Consider the following 20453-nt stretch of genomic DNA (forward strand, 5'->3'; position numbering starts at 1 on the left):
ATAAATTATCAAATATGAAAATATATACAAATATATTTAACAATCAACCATCAGTGTCTACTTTTTCATTCTTGCAATTGTTTTATATATATATATATATATATATAAACTGTGGAACTAAACACTGAAATCAAATGGAGGAATCGCCATCAGGTGAAACTGTCACTCGGCAAATGTCATCACCTGACAGCACTGTGAGCCAATCAGAAGGTTGTGTTAGGCACCGCCCCCTGGGTTTGACGACAACGCTTCATTCAACACAACGGACTCAACACTGAGGTGGGTTTAACTAGAGTTCAACCAACCACTTTGGTCCCATGGCCTCGTTTCAGTCTCTGCAGAACACGGACGTTGTCCCGGAACCCCTTCGATAACGAGAGAGAACCTCAGGAACCCGAAGTACCGTCCGACTCCGACGCGGTTTCCTTACGCCACGTTCAGGCGCTTCCGAACCCTCCCCCCTCCTGTGTGTGTGTTCGGTGTGTGTGTGTGTGTGTGTGTGTGTGAGCTCACTGTCCATGAGGGACGTAGTTCGTATTCAGAGTTCCGAAACGTTGGGCGACGGGTTCGGCCTCACGGCGGAGAGCCGAGAAGTTCGTGCCGGCGACGAATTATCGCCACAAACTCCTCGCGGTCGGCGGCGGCCTGGGAACGACAAGACGGTGAGCGGACGGTTGGCATGGCGATCGCTTTCTCTCCGCTAACCACCCCCCCCCCCCCTTCCCGCGCGTCCGTTCTGTTTCAGGAGGATTAGCCGTTTCTTTTTTTAAATAAATATTCTCTGTCGTCATGGTGACCCCCCCCCCCCCGTTCCCTCCCCCAGGTGGGCTCTCAGTGGGCGTTGCCCTCGTCAAATGACTCCACCCCTGAGTCACTGGTGTTAGCTGCCAGCTTCTCCTGCCTTCTCCTCATGATCTCCTGAAGCTCAGAGCCTGAGCTCTTCTGGAAAGAGAGAGAGAGGGGGGGGGGGGGGGGAGAGAGAGAGAGAGTTACAGAGAGAGAGAGAGAGGGGGGGGAGAGAGAGAGGGGAGAGAGAGAGAGACAGAGAGAGAGAGAGAGGGGGAGAGAGAGAGTTACAGAGAGAGAGAGAGAGAGGTGGACGGGGGGAGGGAACAATAACAGAAAGTTAGTCAAACAAGAATTCAATCTAAAAATAAAGAGAGGGCAGAGATGGAGGACAGAGCATGAGACCGAGAGAGGGATAGGACTCAGATCAGAGGGAGTGCAGGTGTGTGTAAAGCTGGGGAAATCTCAGAGGAGCGTCTTGGGGACTGAACAGTCTCACAGAGGCTGAACAGGCCTCATAGAGGCTGAGCCAGCTCACAGAGGCTGAACAGGCCTCATAGAGGCTGAGCCAGCTCACAGAGGCTGAACAGGCCTCCAGCAGCCTCCACATGAGATAATCCTCTGTTCTTTCAGGACTGCGGTCGCAGGGTGCGCAAGCCACGTAGCAAAGAGCCTTTGCCCTCCCAGCCATCCACATAATATAGGTCGGGGTGTAGCAGGTAAGGGGTATGGTAAGTGTGGTAAGTCTGCTCAGTGAATGTGGCTTGACTTGTTGTTGTAGTTTTGTTGCCCATATTTGAACTACAATTGTATCAGTAGTCCATTATGAGATGTGTCGTGTGAACGTATGTATAAATACAGAAAAAACACATGATTCCTCCCTGCTTTTTTTCCTGATGGGACAATCCCGCCATGCCTGTTTGAATGGATGTTCCTAAGGTGACAGCGGTTTTGTGAATGAGAGACAGGTACAACGTAGCTCAGACAGACAGACGAACGAGGTGGAGTTGTTTTTCCCTCCGTCTCCAAGCTCAGCTCAGCTCAGCCAGGCAGAGCGTCTAGTATATTCTACGTCTACAGGGCGGGGTTCTGTAGTGGGGTGGGCACTGGGAGGTGAAGGTAGGGAGCATTAAGAATGAGGCGAACTGTTGCATTCTGGGAACAGGTGTTCTGAGGACGGGGGGGAGGGGGGGTGGGGCTGTGTACAGGGGCTAACGTTCATGCTAATGCTAATGTACTGCTGATATACTTAAGATGGGGTTTTGGGGCTGTCAACCAGTTAGCCAGACTAGGAAACCATTTTGAAAGATACTTTGCAGTGAGTGTGGCAGTCTCTTATTTTAGACTAGATTCGGGCCACGTTAGCCTCAAAGGGCTAGCGAAGGAAAAAAAAGTATCTCTTCAAAAAGTTCTCCGGCTAACTGGCTAACTGGTTTGCTAGCCCGTAGCTCATCCAATCTTTCATACACACTTCTTTTAATACCTTTAATGAATTTGTGGTTAGAGAATCGGAAGATCGAGGAAGGGTCAGAAGAAAACCTGCAGTGGGAGATAGACACCACACACCAGACCTTGCCAGAGTTGGGGGTTGGCACGGCAACACAACACTGCAGTCGCCCCACTGGCCGTTACGCCAATCAACAACTACCGCCGTTTGCAGCGTTCGCAAAGAGCATGCAACAGCTTTACACTAAAGTACCCGGGGAGAAAATATCAGTCGGGGAAATAGCAGATGAAATAAAAAGGGAGAAATGAAAGTAATCTGTCTGAAGAAAAAATCTGTCGTAAAACAAAACAAACAAGTTAAACGTGAATATATATTACAATCCATTGTCCGACAATTACAGCAACACAACAACGAATCAACGACAACAATCACAGTACGTCTACGATGACCCCGTTGGCCATCTCATCGGGGCCGTTCAGGGACCCGGACCCCTGCCCCCCCCCGGTGCCGTTCAGGGACCCACCTCGAGGGCGGCCTTCTGCACCGTCACCTGGCTGAAGACGCGGCCCCCGTCGTCCGGACACACCGTCTTCAGCTCCTCCTTGTTCAGGGAGAAGAGCTGCGCCCCGGTCAGCACCCCCAGGCTGTTAATGGTCCTGAAAGGGGGAGGAGCCAGAGATCAGTTTCACTTTCACTTTTGTTATTGTGTGGAGGTTAACAACAGGGTGGATGGTCACAATGAGAAACCCAGGTCAGCTCGCCAGTAACAGCGCTACTCGCAAAAAGGTAATAGTCTTATATGTATAAAAATAAAATTATAATTAAATAGAACGAAGATCTACAAAAGATCTACAAAATCTCATGATGCACTAGAAAAACTAAATTAAAATGAATAAAATAAGCAGTGTTTTAGCAAGAGAAGAAGAATCAAGGATTGGTGATGGAAACGTCCTCCTCCCTAGCCTCCCCTCTACTCCCTCCCTAGCCTCCTAGCCTCCTCACTAGCTCCCTAGCCTCCTCTCTAGCTCACTAGCCTCCTCTCCTAGCCTCCTCACTAGCTCCCTAGCCTCCTCTCTAGCTCACTAGCCTCCTCTCCTAGCCTCCTCTCCTAGCCTCCTCTCTAGCTCCCTAGCCTCCTCTCCTAGCCTCCTCTCTTAGCCTCCTCCTCTCCTAGCCTCCTCACTAGCTCCCTAGCCTCCTCTCTAGCTCCCTAGCCTCCTCACTAGCTCCCTAGCCTCCTCTCTAGCTCCCTAGCCTCCTCTCCTAGCCTCCTCTCCTAGCCTCCTCTCTAGCTCCCTAGCCTCCTCTCTAGCTCCCTAGCCTCCTCTCCTAGCCTCCTCTCCTAGCCTCCTCTCTCCTAGCAGCTCAACTTACACGGTGCTGAATCCCTTGAGCTCCAGCCAGGCCCGGACCTCGTCAGGCGCTGAGTCGTACGTGATGTTGACGGCGTTCCCGGTGGCGCCGCGGGCCGGCGGCGGGAACTTCTTCTGGGTGCTGCGGCCGAGCGTCAGCCGGTGCATCAGCTCGTCCTGCACCTCCTCCATGTTGGATTTCCTGCCTGCGGGGTCAAGGCGCGTGATTGGCCGTTTGTTAGGATCAACGCGAAGGAATCGTTGTGTTTGAGGTGTTCATTCGTTTAGCCGGATGGTGAAGATGCTCCCATTGGGTAGACAGTGGTAGTGTCTTGGTTATTTTCGGTTCATTGTCTGATTGGTTCTTGTTGGTTCAGTGTCTGATTGGTTCTTGTTGGTTCAGTGTCTGATTGGTTCTTGTTGTTTCAGTGTCTGATTGGTTCTTGTTGGTTCAGTGTCTGATTGGTTCTTGTTGGTTCAGTGTCTGATTGGTTCTTGTTAGTTCTAACCAATAGGAGCATCTTGACATTCTTACATTCAACACATTCACAACAACCAACCACAGGCAGCCACCACATGTGAGGCTGACATCCAATAAATCTAGATGTACTCTACAAACTCCACCGCCACAAACGTTCTCCCAGGGACCCCCACAAGGACACGGTACGATAACGGTGGGCTGGGCTAGGGTGCGGCGACGAACCAACACTACTCTGGCGACCCAGCGGGGAGGGGGGTTTCGGGACGGACGGACGGACGGATGGACGGACGGACTCACGGCTGGCCGGCGGGTGGCGCTGGAGTTCCCTCATGGCGACGCTCCCGGTGTCGCCGTCCTTCTGGCCCACCTCCCGTGCGCCGCCGGTGGTGGTGGTGGAGGTGGAGGTGGAGGTGGAGGTCTCAGGCCTGGGGGGCTCGGTCGGCGGGGGCAGTGGGGGCGTGGGAAGCCGGTGGGGGGCGGGGGGTGCCGGCGGCATGGGCACCGCCCCTCCTGGTTTGGCCGGGCCGAGGTCGGCCTTGGTGGTCTGCTTCTGCGGAGGTCACATGGTTCCCATGAGGGGGTGGAGTGGTTAGGGGGGGGGGTTTGAATCAGAATGGTACTACTGGGATTTGTTCCCAGTTCAACTCCGTCCCAGCTGCCTCTAAGCTCGAGGATCCCAGCCCTGGTGAACCCGTCGCCTGGTATTGAGGCTGCCGAAGGCCCTGCAATCGAGTGAGTAGTTCCCTTCAGACCGACCTCGCCGTTGGAGAACAGCCCAGATTAACCCCAGTCACAGCGCCTCCTCTGGGGAAAGGCGTGCTACTGCAGCCGCTTTCTGAAGGGCCACAACCACGTGACTGAAGCGGCTGCCCCGCAGACCGTCACCCCTCACCCGGTCCGCTCGCTACCCTCTTTTCCCGTTCCAGGGTTTGTTTCTCATCCCCCCCCCCCCCCTCCTGAGATCTGAGCGGCGGTGGGAGGAGGAGGCGTGGCTTGTTTACCTCGTTCAGCTCGCCCAGTAATTGCTGGCGTCCGGGGGGGGGGCGAGAAGGGAGAAGATTACAAACATGGCAGCAATCAGAGGGGGATGGGTTCAGTTTACTTTGGTCATGGCGGCACGGCGGACTATGAAGGAAAGTAAGCAGTGTCGGTGTGTCTACACACCGTCTAACACCACCGTCTATCATCCATCAAACGCTGTTATTGGTAATGGGTCTTAAAGCCCCCATATTATCCCCCCAGGTGTGAGTGGGATTAGCCATTACAAGACATTTTGAAAATCGGCCTCTTCTGACATCACAAGTGGGCGTGTCCGCCTAGATGTGCGCTGGACAGATCAGCAAACCCAGCGGACCGTAGCAAACGTTGCTCATCTGTCCGTCACGCCCACTTGTGAAGTCAGAAGAGGCAAAATTTCCAAACGCCTTGTAAGGGCTAATCCCACTCACACCTGGTGGTATAATATGGGACCTTTAGCAAGGGGATGCTAACACCAAACTGAGCCTAAAAGGGTCTAATCCAACGCAGACTAGGTGGAGGAGGAGCACAGCAAACCACACAGAAGAGGAGGCTCAGCGTGGAGAGTCATCTGGAGAGGAGAAGCCACACTAGAGAGAGGAGCGGTTCACACAGAGCCACTCGCCCTACCTTAAACAACTCAAACTCCTTCTTTGGCATCATAAGCTTCAATGTCACGCAGAGGAGAATGAACACAGGGCAGATGAATCATGAAACGTCGACATATAATGGAACTGATGAGTCATGTAGGGCTGGCTGGGTCGCTGGCGGCATCAGAGAGGGTGTGTGCACTCAAAATGAAAAGGTTATGGATTACAATAAAATATTGGGATGCTGAAAGCTATTTTAGGAGTGGATGATTTTTTTTATTTGTTTCTTTTATGTTTTTCATCCAAAACTCTACCTGTATATTATGGCTGTATATGGGGGCGGGGCTTCATTCTACCTGTATAGTGTGGCTGTAGATGGGGGCGGTGCTTCACTCTACCTGTATAGTGTGGCTGTAGATGGGGGCGGGGCTTCACTCTACCTGTATAGCATAGGGGCGGGGCTTCACTCTACCTGTATAGTGTGGCTGTAGATGGCCTCTCCTCTGCCGTTGACGTCCACCGCCCTTGTGGTCTCCAGGATGTTGTTTGGCACGTAGCCCACGGCCCCACAGCCGTTGCGTACCTTCCACCACTGCTTCTTGTCGTCCAGAACCTCAGGAGCACACAGTGGGGATTCTTAATGTGTCGTGTTTGGTTAAGAGGGTGAGGCGTTTACCGACAGCCTTCAGTAGGGCTCTTTCTCAGTTACAGCTTCTATGGTTCACTTTAAAAGTCAAAGTCAAAGTGTTTTAATTTGTCAAATGTACAGTGCAACACAGGGTCATACAAGGCAGTGAAATTCTTCGGACAAAGCAAGCGACAACTGCGTAGCAACGCAAAACAAAATAGCAATGTTACGTTATACGTAGAATACCTAAGTTGGCACTCCCTACAAAGCTAGCAGCTATCGGTAGGTGTAATCATTTTAATTAACCGAGCATAAAAGGCTGCTTAGCTCAAAGAAAGTAATAAAAATAAACCATCATACCTCCACGACCTCGTCCTTCAGCACAGACAGCTCCGTGTTGTTTCTTGCCACAAAGTCATATTTAGATTTGGCAAACATTTTTGGCTGGCCGATGCTGGAGGAGGTGAGGAAAAACATTTCCGAGATCACAAGCCAACTCTGAGCTTTATCAAACTACAAATGGTAACATGTACAAGTCATTAAAATGAAAAACGTATTATTATAAACAGATACAACAACATATTCTTCTAATAATACTATAATGGCTCTGAAGCATGGACTTGAATAGGTGCATGGAGTTTGGATGGTGATATTATACGGGAATGAACTGATACTAGATAAAAAGGGAATTTGCCAATCATGGAAACCGTGGAGAAATGTCCCTGCTTTAGTTCAGAGTGAATGAAAGTGGAGCAAAGTCTGCGTGTTTTCTGGTGGAATTCGTGTGACAGAAAGGGAAGAAAGAAGTCAGCGAACACAGACGGAGGAATTATCCGCGGAAGCGACAGCGCAAGCAGAACGAAGCGATTAGCGCGCAGTGCAACAATTAATAAAACGTGCCACAGAATAGAAAAACACACCAAGACATCAGAGGTCTAACAGAAGAGCCCGACATCAATGAAGGGAAACGCACAAGAGACAAACCCCCACCCAAGATAGTAGTAATAATCAATAACACGAGACGAGGGCGGCAGTAGCTCCGGATGTAGAGCAGGTTGACTAGTAGCTGAAGGTTGCTAGTTCAATCCCCGGCACCCCCTAGCTGAGTGTGGAGGTGTCCCTGAGCAAGGCACCTGCTCCTGACGAGTTGGCTGTCGCCCTGCGTGGTTGACGCCGCCGTCGGTGTGTGAATGCGAGCATAATTACAAACATGTTCATGTCATGCAAAGTCCCTGAAATGTAAATGAGTTTGCCTCGAATCAGTCGCGCTCTGAAAGGGGCGAGAAGAGAACGATGGGCGAGGTTTAGAAGACAAGCGACCAGGGACAGTTCTCCAGGGCTCGGTATCCTCTCTGCCCCCGGGGGGGGGGGGGGCAGAGGTCAGGGGTTACCGATCGACGTGGCGGCTGACGGCCTGTTGGAAGGCGGCCAGGGCCATGTCCTGGTCCAGCGGCTGAGGGCGGTCGTACGAGGCGCTTGCCAGACTGTACCTGTCGCCCGACGGGACGCCCGGCATCATCGACGACTGGGGGGAGAAGTGCACGGGTTTGTTATATTACAGCCACCCGGGAAAACGGAAACAAACTGGAATAAGACTTTTAAAATGCTTGTGGTTGTACAGCAAGATGAGAGTGCGGATGCGTCGTTAAAGACATTTCAACTAAATGGGTTTCTTCTTTGTACACGTTTGCTTGGTTTATGGTGCACTTCTAGCTGAAGGGGAATATATATATATTTGTTGTTTGCATATGTTGAGTCTCATGTAGTCCTCAACACTAAGGGCATGTGACACTCTGCTAACCCTAACCATACATTAATGTTTAATCCCATCTGCCATCACATAAGAAATGTTATCGTCATCTAAACAGACAAGAGAACAACAAAGCCTTAAAAAGTAATTTCATTGTTTTGAGATATCTATTATTATTCCTTGCAGAAAGACTAAATCTAATCTGCTGCACTCTGTGCTCATACGCAATCGGTAACACTCTAGACTACCGACGGCAGCATCAGCACCCGTATCCCACGGCGACCGATGTCCAAACACACACTCACCTCCTGGGCGTGGCGAAGGCCCCCCTCCTCGTGTCTGTGGCCCTCGGCGTGGCCCAGGGCGTCGCCCAGCGGGCCCCCCGGGGCCTGATGCTCGTGCCTCGGGAGGCCCGGGGTGGGGGGGGGCAGGGCGGGGGGCTCCCAGCCGTCACGGAACCGCAGGGGGCAGGGGGGGAAGTACTGCTCCTTGGGCCACTCCAACCTGGGGGTAGGAACACACACACACACACACACACACACACACACACACACACACACACACACAGTGTCAGACACCATGAAGGGATCCAACCCACAACCTTTCTGCTGATTCCCACACCCTGTTTCTCAAAGCAAAGCCTTTTTTTATATATATTATTATCACAATAATAATACACTAGTCTTATATAGCGCTTTTCTAAATCCTCAAAGACCCGTAGGAAGAGGAGAGAAGGGAAGGAGGTGATCTGGTGTAGGCCAGCACGATTCTGGGAAAAATACGAATCACGAATTTTTTTAAGCTTAGAATTGATATCACGACTCTCTGCCACGATTCTTTTCTCACAAAATGTATTTTTTATTGAACACATGAACCATGACCAAAAAAAAAAAAAAGGCAGTACCAAAAATAGTTTCTTGGCACCTCTAGCACGTTGCGTTTCATATGGCCCTTTTATAACTGATTAAAGTGCAGCATCAAAAACTGAATGATTTATTTTGTACATATAGCAGCAGATTGTCTTTAATTGCCAGCCTTTTATAACCTCTGAACCAACTCTACACACCTGTGAATTAAGGCTTAAAAATAATAAAGAAAAAGAACATTGAATTAATTAAAAAAATCAAATCCAAAGAGGTGTGACTCGAGATCGCGATTTTACAACGATTTATGGTGCAGGCCTAACGTGGTGGAGGCGATCTCATGACTGAGGGGGACCCCACCGGCACTTGGTCCAGCCGTCGCCCAGCGTCACCCACAGGTGCCTCTCGTCCACGGTGCCGTTGGCGTGGAGGAAGTCGATGGCCTCTCTGGTGTGGAGCGGCACCACCACACTGCGGGCCAGATCGCCCCCCGAGGACTGTACCACCTGGGGGGGAGGAGGAGGAGGAACATGAGGAGGGGAGGAGGAGGAGGAGGAGGAGGAGGAGGAAGAACATGAGGAGGGGGAGGAGGAGGAGGAGGAGGAGGAACATGAGGAGGGGAGGAGGAGGAGGAAGAACATGAAGAGGGGAAGGAGGAGGAGGAGGAACATGAGGAGGGGGAGGAGGAGGAGGAAGAGGAGGATGAGGAGGAGGAGGAGGAGGAGGAACATGAGGAGGGGGAGGAGGAGGAGGAGGAGGAGGAAGAACATGAGGAGGGGAAGGAGGAGGAGGAAGAGGAGGATGAGGAGGAGGAGGAGGAGGAAGAACATGAGGAGGGGAAGGAGGAGGAGGAAGAGGAGGAGGAGGAGGAGGAGGAGGAGGAGGACAAAAAGGGAGGAGGAGAACGACGATGACGACAAGAGAGGAGGAGGAGGAGGAGGAGGAGGAGGAGGAGGAGGAGGAGTAAGACGAAGAGGGGGAGGAGGAGGAGGAAGAGGAGGAGGAAGAACATGAAGAGGGGGAGGAGGAGGAGGAGGAGGAGGAGGAGGAGGAGGACAAAAAGGGAGGAGGAGAGGGAGGATGAGAACGACGATGACGACAAGAGAGGAGGAGGAGGAGGAGGAGGAGGAGGAGGAGGAGTAAGACGAAGAGGGGGAGGAGGAGGAGGAAGAGGAGGATGAGGAGGAGGAGGACAAAAAGGGAGGAGGAGAGGGAGGATGAGAACGACGATGACGACAAGAGAGGAGGAGGAGGAGGAGGAGGAGGAGGAGGAGGAGGAAGAACATGAAGAGGAGGAGGAGGAAGAGGAGGATGAGGAGGAGGAGGACAAAAAGGGAGGAGGAGAGGGAGGATGAGAACGACGATGACGACAAGAGAGGAGGAGGAGGAGGAGGAGGAGGAGGAGGAGGAGTAAGACGAAGAGGGGGAGGAGGAGGATTGTGGGTATGGGGAGGAGGAAGATGAGGAGGATGAGGAGGAGAAGGAAGATGATATTGAAGAGCCCTGTTGGATTCAAGCCACAGAGCTGGCTGCTACACCTCCACAATATCCATATTATCATCCCATGAGCGCCCAAGAATAGAAACTAAAACATTTTTACAAGGAAACTAAAACATTTGCACAATAAGAATTCCCCAGGGCACGACAAAGAACAAAAAATGTTAGCCTATCAATACCAAATCAATAGTTCTGCCGGTAAGAACGTGACGACCGTACCATCCTCAGTGGCGTGAACAGGAAGTGCACCAGATCCGCGGAGCTGGGGTTCTGGATGTGGGCTCTCAACTTTGCCTGTGGATTGGAAGTAGACCGGGAGAAAATGTTAAAATGTGCTGAAAATTTTAAACCACTAGGTTAGTACGCTATATACATAGCATTTTTCTTCCTTACCAGCAGATTGAATGCGTGTTTGAACTTCTGGAAACAGTCAACGAACTCTTCCTCGGTCGGGGGCCTTGAGCGTAGAGTGAGGACGCCCTCTGGTGGACACATTCAGAACATCACATTAAGAACAAAAAACCTGATCGTCTCAGAACTTTTTCTTTTTTACGATCTATGGTCAGGCCTCAACAATTTATTGGATCGCAGGGTTTAATATGAACACGAGATTAGAGTAAGGGTTAAGGTTATTGTTGATTAAAATCGAAATCACAACAAAATTCGACAAAATAATTCAGAATAAGGGATAAGTCACAGCCTAACCCTATAACGGCTGAGGAGGAGGACGGTGAAGATGTGGGGCAGAAACTGACCTCCTGGACTTTTCTTTTTGCCCTTCTTGTTCTTCTTCCTCTTGGAGAGCTCGTTAAACGCCTCGGCGGCCTTCTGCAGTTTGGTGACGAAGTACTCGATGTCGTCCAGGATGTGGTTCAGGATTTTCTGTCAAACAAAAAGATAAATAAATTACAACAAAATCCAGTAAATATGTTTGGTTGGTTTTCAGACCAGCAGATGCAATGTTTCAAATATTTTTTTTTACTAACAATACCAATAGCAAAAATAGCGCCAACTGTAAATGTAGCAAACATTAGCATTTCCTATCAGGCCACTAATCCGCTGTTTGACTTGGAGAGATGATTGACTCAAGGCAATGTGACTGACAAGGAGACTTTATAGAATGATTAAACCTCGGAATATCAAAGTCTACCCAGGCAGTAATACATTAGCGGCCTTGAAAAGATAAAACAACAAAAACTGATGCTTCTGCAAGCATACATACATAAATGGAGCTGGTGTGGAACAAACCCCAAACCTGAACTAAACCATTATGTTGAATTTACAAAATGTTTGCTTATTTGACAGGTTCCAGCGTTTATGCAAAGAAAATAAATTGAATTAAATAGTTTTTAATTTTTAACGATTAAAAATATATGTATGTATTTTCCCGCCACAACATCGGGGAGACAAGATGGCCATTCCCTAAGGTGAGGACGAGGGATAGGGTTAGGGTTAGGGTTGGGATTGGGGTTGGGGTTAGGGTTGGGGTTAGGGTTGGGGTTAGGGTTGAGGGAGGGTTAGGGTAAGTGTTAGGGTTAGGGTTAGGGTTGAGGAGGATTGAGAGGTCTGGGGTGCAGGTCGTTGCAGACCGCAAGGCACTCACCACGTCCCGGTCCACGTGGAACACCGTCATCCCGACGGGAAGGTCGGCCTCGCCAGAGTAGCGCCTCACCTGGTCGTCCGTCAGCACTGAACGCACAAACGTGTTACACAACGTGTTACACAAACGTGTTACACATCAGCCATGCTTTGTAGTTTACGTAGTAAGCTGTGATATATTTAAGGTCCCTGTTTGACTCGTTCAATGTCTATCTCTCTCTACTTGTGTTCAACTTGTGTGCAGTAAATCATTTTTTAAATAGACAAAAGAAAACACAAATTCAACCACTGCTGGTCAGATTAGTAGACGATATTGTTTTGAGCTGGATTGACCCAATTGAAATAGCCTATATAAGTTAGATTCATGTTTTGATTCAGTTCTTCATTTCTAGTCATAAACTTTGAGGCTAGCTACTTCCCTGTCCGTAAACAGGAGGGACGAGATTAGATTACAACAGAAGCATTATGGGGTCAGGAGCCGTTGCTTCTGACCGGTAACGGCTGCCAATGACTCTGAAAATAATACTTGAGGGGGAAAGTCTGAAAATCGGTTTCAGAGCTGGAAATAGCCGAGGAAACGCAGGAAGAATTCTGACTCATGTGGCTGTTCTCTTCACCGTCCCACTTGAATACTACTACTGGAAATGCATTGAATCTCCCCATAATAAAAGGGGAGGGGCCTGATGGAGTCACTCACTCTCTTGCTGCTCATTGGTCCAGGCCGACCAAGCAGCCACTCTGCTCTTCACGTCCATTTGACTGACAGAGTCAGGGGGGGCGGGAGCGGGGGCAGCCGGGGGCGGCGGAATCAGCCCGTCACTCTTCAGGATCATCCTGGAGGGGGGCGGGATGAGAGAAGGGAGAGGGAGAGAACGAGAGAGGGAGCGAGAGAGAGAGAGAGAGAGAGAGCGAGAGAGAGAGAGAGAGAGAGAGAGGGGAGAGAGAGTGAACATCCAATCAGATTACAGGATCATCATTCATTATTTATTTACGGCATGAAGATGAAAAGTGAAAGTGAGCCTTACTTCAGGGCCTCTGGCCTCTTCTTCACTTTGCCCGCTTTGGCGTCCAGCATGGCACTTTCTATATCCGCCTGGATCAGGTTCGCCTTCAACGGAGATAGGACAAGATGAAGGTATAAGGGAGGGCGACATATTAAGCATGTAAATATAATGTACTGAATGAGGGGAAGAGAGAGAGAGAGAGGATGAACGCTAGATATGGAGATAGAGATGGATAGAGCAAGAGTTAGAGCGAGAGAGGGATAGACAAGAGAGAGACAAGAGCAAGAGAGATAGAGAGAGAGCGAGCGAGAGAGAGAGGGAGAGAGAGAGAGAGAGAGAGAGAGACAAGAGAGAGAGAGAGAGCGAGAGAGACAAGAGCGAGAGATAAAGCAGTGTATAGAGCTACAGCACAAGAGAAAGAGGGATAGCGTGCAAGTAGACACACACACACACACACACACACACACACACACACACACACACACACACACACACACACACACACACACACACACACACCTTGATGTGGTCGCACTGGAAGAGGTGGAGGTCGGCCTTGGCCTGGCCCGCCTCCTTGCAGACCAGCGCCAGGATGGAGTCGTATGAGCAGGCGTTCATCAGCGCCTGGCACGACTGGATGCTCCCCACGGGGAAGTTCTCCAGCTCCTTCTGCTCCGCCGAACGCGAAGGGAACAACAAGAGTCAAGCAACGACACGTCGTCACCACGGGGGAAATCAGGAGTTCGCACCTGAACCGCCGTGGTGACCCGCAGTCCATCCAGCCATCGGTGCCAAGTTCAAAGGGGAAATTATTATACAAGCCGTTCGGAACGTCAGCCTTTTCTGACATCACAAGTGGGCGTGTCCACCTAGATGTGTGCTGGATAGATGAGCAACGTTCGCTGCATTACCACTGGGTAGGCTGGTAGACCGATCGATCCGGCACGCATCCATGTGGACACGGCCACTAGTGATGTCAGAAGAAGCAGATTTTCACGGCTGATCACACTCACACCCAGTGGTATAATATGTCCCCTTTAACGTCTTAAAAGACATTGGTAACGTCAGAACCAGCGCCGTATCGCACCCAGATTACCCGACCATCTGGGGTAACGCTTGACTAGTTACACAAATGTTGTCAAGTAAAAAAACAATGAAAAAAAAGAAAGTTGGTTGGAAGGATAACTGATGTGTCTCAGAGATCAGTTATCTGTGTCTCAGTGACTCAGAGAGACAATTTTCTTCCAAATATCCTTCCAGCTATCACTGCTGTATACGGGGAATGGGTTAGCCTAGCGATTGCTGGTACTTACACTTGGTTCTACGAACATCCTTACTGTACCGACAGCGATATATTGTCTCACTTCTTATGACAAATATACTCATTGTAAGTCGCTTTGGGTAAAAGCGTCTGCTAAATGCCCTAAATGTAAAATGTAAATATGATATGCTTGGCTGCCTGGTATGCTAGGCTCATGCTAACGCTAACATGCTAACAAGCTAACACGCTAACAGGCTCCGCCCCCGCCTCCTCCGCCCACCTGTAAATACGGAATGCTTGGCTGCTTGGTATGCTAGGCTCATGCTAACGGCAGCATGCTAACAAGCTAACACGCTAACATGCTCCGCCCACCTGGGTGTCCTGGTCGATGAGGCTGACCGTCTTCTCCTCCACCTGCAGCAGCATGTCCTGGGTCCACACCTTGCCCTTGGCGTCCAGCAGACGCAGCCGGCGGATGCCGTCCTCTGCGGTCACCATGCCGTCCTTACGGTCCAGCAGAAAGGTGGTGAGGTGCTGGGGGGGAGGAGAGGGGAGGAGAGGGGAGGAGGGGGGAGGAGAGAGGAGGAGGGGGAGAGGGGAGGAGAGAGGGGAGAGGGAGAGGGGGGAGAGAGGGGAGAGGAGAGGGGGGGAGGGAGAGGGGAGGGGGGGAGAGGGGAGGAGAGGGGGGAGGAGAGGGGGGGGAGAGGAGAGGGGAGAGAGGGGGGAGGAGAGGGGAGGAGAGGGGGGGAAGGAGAGGGGAGGGTGGGAGAGGGGGGAAGGAGGGGAGGAGAGGGGGGGAGAGGAGAGAGGGGAGAGGGGAGGAGGGAGAGGGGGAGGAGAGAGAGAGGGAGAGAGGAGGGAGAGGGGGAGGAAAGGAGGGAGAGGGAGAGAGGAGGGAGAGGGGAGGGAGAGAGGGAGGAGAGGGGAGGAGAGGGGGGAGGAGAAGGAGGGAGGAAAGGGTTTGGGGAGGGTTTCTTGTTTATTCATGTTCCGATCATCTAAATCCACATTGTGTGGCTCCCTCCCATCCAGCCGTCCTATTGGTGTTCCGTGCTGTCTGTCTGTCTGTCTGTGTGTGGTCCCGCCTACCTCCACATGGTACTGGGATGTGTCCGTCAGGCTGTTGATGCTGGTCTTTGTGTAGTGCTTCCTTTGCTCTTTAAAAAAAAAAAAAAGGAGGAAGATGATTTTATTTAATTGTTCCCTATTGTAAAAAACGTAAACTGAGCGGTGGGGTCTTTTACTGTGAAACTCGGTTCTCATTGTAGAATCAAAACACACACATCACACAAACATCACAACACAAAAAGCCACACACTACCTGACCTTTCAGACGTCATCAATCGTCGCCCTCAGCCAATCAAGGCGGTGATTGACGAGGTCAGGGTCTGAGAGGACAGGGTACGACTGACAAGATACTAGAAACAAGCGACACTGTGGAGCTGTGTTGATCTCCAGACAGGATCATCACAGGCCAACGTCAACGAACCGATACTTTGAAACACTGCTGGGGGCCGTACACTGGCAGACGGGACGGGTTGGGGGGGGGGGGGGGGGGAGGACATCCATCTATCCACTTCACTGGGGTAGGGGCGTAGGGGACGGGCAAGTGGTCCACTTACTGGAGATTTTCCGTAAGAGGCCGTGATCCCAGTTGTCCGCGGAGAGCTTTAAACCTACGCAATGCATGCAAAGTTACTGCAATAATTCTTGTTGTTCCTATCTTGTGTTTGGTGCTTTGTGACGATTGCGGCTTTGTATTTTTTAATAGTGTCCAACTCCCCCTCTTTTCGCAGGGCAACCGCGTACCTGGGCTAAGTAGACAGTCATGACGTCATTGGATTATTACCTTTACAATCCGGAACAATGACCCAGCCCACATGATATTAAGTCTAGCAGCTGGGTGGAAAGGTCGACAGAGAGCCGGATCAGAGCAGAGGGCCGGTCAGCTCTCTCTCATTGTTCCGCTGAACATGAACGAGTACCACCGTGCACACAGAGAGAACAGCCTGGAACACAGGGGGGGGCCTTGGGATAGGTTTTCAAACGTCGGTGAGTGATCAGCCGGACCCGACGCGGTGAGAAAACGCGGCCACCGACCAGAGGGGGCGCTGTTACTGCAGTTTCACTTCCCTTGTTTAGTTTCCCTTGAGGGTAAAGTGCAACAGTGATGGTTCCTGGGTACTGAGCGGCCCCATGACCGCATGAGCGGCAAGTGAAATGGATCGCTTGATTTACGTCATCGTAAAAATATGTGCACAGTTATTCACCGCACGTCACACACACACACACAGAAAAACTAAACACAGAAGAACAAAAAACACCCACACAGAAAGTAAGAGAGGATGTGTGTGTGTGTGTGTGTGTCACAAACACACATAGAAAAACAAAATATACACACACACACACAAAAACAAAACATACACATACATAGAAACACACACACACACACACACACACACACACACACACACACACACACACACACACACACACACACCAACGCACACAAGCAGCTTGCTCGTCTTACTTTCACTCTTTTTGTGCTTAGCGGACGTCCGGAAGAAATACGGTCCGTCAGAGCCTGCGATTGGTCGAGCAGGGAGGGGTCAAAGGTGAAGAGACTAAAGTGGTGTCTCTTGAGGAATGACAGCGGGTGACGCAGAAAGTAAACGATGGATCGACTCCTCTCTCAATGCGAGTACTAGTTCTACACAGAGCACAGCCCCGACTGGACTCTCTCACAGCCATCGTTGTCTTCATCATATTCATTTGGAAAGAGATTGAGGTCAAACACAATGTCTAGGCGTATAGGTTTTATGTTGTATTGTTCCTGGTGCTAGGTCTTTCGGCCAATCAGAGGTGTTTTGGCGAAGGGCAGCCAAAAGACAGTAAGCAGTGGTTGCTTACACATTTTCCTAGGAACATAAGCTGCGTAGATTAGATAGCAATGTTCACATTTTTACGGGCTTGTGTGCAGTCGAACTCAAGTATATTTTATGCCAGCGCAATCGTCTGCCAAGTTTGCTAAAAGGGTGAACAGCCCAATTGTGTTTTTCCACACCTTGTTAGGAGCAGACACACTTAAAAATGCTACTAAAACAAACATTTTATAGATCTACGCTCAAAAACATTTATACTTTAAAAAAATATTTCTTTGTTTTTCTGAGGGTAATGAGCCCAACATGGCCCTCTCTCCATCCCCTAACACACTCCTAACCCAGTATTGTTCCTATTCTCCCAGGCAGTAAAACAGTGCATGGGTGTGTGTGGCATTGTTCGCGTTCACTATTGACGCCGTGTTTACCTCGACAGCTCCACCCTAATGGTTAAAGTGCGTCCGTGTGTGTTCTCTATCCGACCCTTCGGTAACTCGATGACGGGGTTCCTAACACACCACCTTTACTTATATACGAGAGCCATACAGGAGATCTCACCTCCTGAGGGAAGAAAGTAAGCTAGGTCAAAGCTACGGTAAAAGCTACGTCTTCTAGCCAATGGCCTGGCAGACATTTCCCACCAACAGCAAACACTGATGATGTTGATATTTCTTGTGTAATGGAGGGCAGACTTAATAAGTATACAGAAGTGAGGAGTGGCTAGATGAGGTTTAAACAGGGGAATGAACTCACCGTACAGACTTTTGGCACTGGATTTGACTTTGGCTTTATTCTCCTGAGGCTCAGGTAATTTGGAGCTATGGCCGCTGAAAAAGAATAAAAACACAAACAAAGTTAATGAACTGGATAGATATTAACACCTTCCCGTAACAAATGTGGAAATTGTACACAATGCACAGCAAGGGGTTTGTTATTGCGAAATAAACCCAAGGAGGGGACACAGAACCCAACGACTTTGAGTTTACAGTTGGAAATAGAATTCATAGCAACGGTCTGCTATTGAAAGCAGGGGTTTGCTCTAGGAGTAACAGATCGTAAAATGTCATAATTGACCAATCAGATTTGAGTATTCAACGAAGCCGCTCAATAAATATCCATATCGTTTAATTTCATGATTGTCCCAATGTCACATTGGGTTTAAACGGCAGCCAGGCTACATGATGCACTTTTTAACGTCACAAGCTAGCCTACGATAAATTCGTTATTTTTTGTGTTTTTTTGTTGTTTCTTAGAAATTCAAGGAGAGAGACCTTTGTAAAAAAAACGAAACATCAAGTTTTACACCCTTTTCCTTTCCGAACTGCTAAGCATGCGGGCATCGCAGAGAAAAGAGCGGGAAACCGCAGCAGGTCAGTTGGTGTCACGAGGGAGATCACACCATCGTCACAACAGACACTTGATATTTTCCCACATTTCCTGGGTGTGAGGCTCTATGCCAGGGCGTTTAATAATGGATATGGTTCTTCTGTCGCAGAGCTGATGGACAGACCTGGGCTCAATCGATGAACGGCCACCCTGAGCGGCTCTTTGACATGAAGACTTCTCCCGCAGTGGAGATTATCTTCCAGAGAGCGGACGAGATTTCGTTTTTTAACCGCTTAACCAATGTATGGTGCGAGAGCAGCAGAGGTCACTGGGTTTTTATCACACTGGTCCAGGAGAGAACAGAATTGTGGGAATATGAACGGATGGTCAAATATAGAGATGTATGGGTTTGCTGGGAGAGCTGGTCGCTGGTGCCGAGGAGCTCTTGAGCAGTCACTGATGGAGAAAGATGTGAGAAAGGAACTACCCACCATGTCACATTTGCTGACACATTTGTTGTTGGTTTTATCTAAAATTAAAAAAAATTGATTGGCCACTAATTGCCGATTTGAGGTGTTGACCAAGTGTGTGAATGATTTGTTTCTACAACCTCCATCCCAGTGTGAAAATATTAGCCTAGTATGTTTACAAATGTTGCAATATACATTCGCATTTACAATTTTAATTTCAGCTCATATATACTGGACACCCGTTTTGTCTTGTGAGAGCAGCTATTGTCTTCTGTTCTTCCACCATTTACGATACCATCTCAAAACGCATCACTTTCCAAATGGATGACCCACTGGCAAGGACAATGCAACGGTGATATAAAGGGGGCGGGGGGGTACTCACTTGAGGTGGGAGGGATGGGAGCCGAAGGTGCCAGGGGCGAGGGCGGGGTTGTCGTAGCCGTTCATCCTGGACTTCACACAAGACACGCCTGGATGGAAGAAGGACAAGGACACACACTTAGTCTACGGAATGTCGTTAATAGTTGCAAAATACCAATCCCAAGTTATAAGCAAATCTTAAATTCGACAGCATTCGAGCCACATTTTTAAATACAGCGATCTGCAACAGAGGACAACAACCCAATATGTGCTTCTCTGAAGCTATAAACAACAGATCTCTTTTTACCCAATAAGACGACTGAACGTATTTCATGGATCGTCCAAAACAAGGACAAATCAATGCCCTTGGCCAACAGATGACTCCACTGATCCATTCAACAGCACTGACAGAAATACAACCAAAATATAAATACACTTCAACCTCCCCAACCGCGCCGTAGATGAGTGACGCCTGATCACACGACGCAAGCCCGCCGCTAACCAATCGGCACGAAACGATACCCTGCTGGCAACACACAGATTACGCTATCTCCGACACAGACAATGGAGCAGATCGGAGGCGACTGATCAGACAAGACGGACGCAACCCGTCCCCTCGAGGGCCCGGTCGGGGGCCAACAGGAGAGAGAGGGAGATTGCGGCCCTTGTCTTTTTGAACCCATCACTCGACCTCAGAGCCATTGTTGTACGGTGTGGACATGCTGCTTACGCAAATAACCCGGTGATGCCTCAGGGAGCCTGGGCTGATTGGTGGACTGGGTTTAGTGCCCGGCAGCTTTGGTTGCAACACAGAGAGCCCGACTATGACTAGAGAAGGGTGTGTGTGTGTGTGTGTGTGTCTGTGTCTGTGTCTGTGTCTGTGTGTGTGTGTGTGTGTGTGTGTCTGTGTCTTTTTATGTGTGTCTTTGTGTGTGTGTGTGTGTGTGTGTGTGTGTGTGTGTGTGTGTGTGTGTGTTCCTTCACAGCTGTTTACTTTTAATAAATGTCACATGCTGCATATTCAACGAGGTTTCAAAGATGGAGCCGAACTGTCTGAACCCAGTCTGAGGGGAGACGCAGAACAACAAGTTGTCAATAATAAAAATCGTAAATCCTCATCTGACGACATACAACTCACTTAAT

The 20453-nt window shown here is 49.8% G+C and overlaps 1 protein-coding gene across 1 annotated transcript in view; it reads right to left on the reverse strand.

The window, feature by feature from the left end:
* Nucleotides 1-732: 732 nt before the first annotated feature.
* eps8a (EGFR pathway substrate 8a, signaling adaptor) overlaps nt 733-20453 on the reverse strand; it is a 37003-nt gene continuing 17282 nt past the window's right edge. Inside the window, exons 2-21 of the mRNA XM_079734039.1 lie at nt 19333-19420; nt 17908-17981; nt 15365-15432; nt 14648-14809; nt 13534-13683; nt 13036-13118; nt 12708-12844; nt 12015-12100; nt 11167-11293; nt 10805-10893; nt 10631-10705; nt 9275-9420; nt 8357-8555; nt 7792-7826; nt 6662-6755; nt 6146-6286; nt 4364-4616; nt 3608-3791; nt 2757-2889; nt 733-942 (exon numbers count right to left, since the gene is read on the reverse strand). Coding sequence (XP_079590165.1) covers nt 832-942; nt 2757-2889; nt 3608-3791; nt 4364-4616; nt 6146-6286; nt 6662-6755; nt 7792-7826; nt 8357-8555; nt 9275-9420; nt 10631-10705; nt 10805-10893; nt 11167-11293; nt 12015-12100; nt 12708-12844; nt 13036-13118; nt 13534-13683; nt 14648-14809; nt 15365-15432; nt 17908-17981; nt 19333-19397 — 2412 coding nt within the window. The 5' untranslated portion in view covers nt 19398-19420 and the 3' untranslated portion in view covers nt 733-831. The remainder of the gene's footprint in view (nt 943-2756; nt 2890-3607; nt 3792-4363; nt 4617-6145; nt 6287-6661; nt 6756-7791; nt 7827-8356; nt 8556-9274; nt 9421-10630; nt 10706-10804; nt 10894-11166; nt 11294-12014; nt 12101-12707; nt 12845-13035; nt 13119-13533; nt 13684-14647; nt 14810-15364; nt 15433-17907; nt 17982-19332; nt 19421-20453) is intronic.

The sequence above is a fragment of the Pollachius pollachius genome (genome assembly GCF_949987615.1).
Source record: "Pollachius pollachius genome assembly, chromosome: 4".
Lineage (NCBI taxonomy): Eukaryota > Metazoa > Chordata > Actinopteri > Gadiformes > Gadidae > Pollachius > Pollachius pollachius.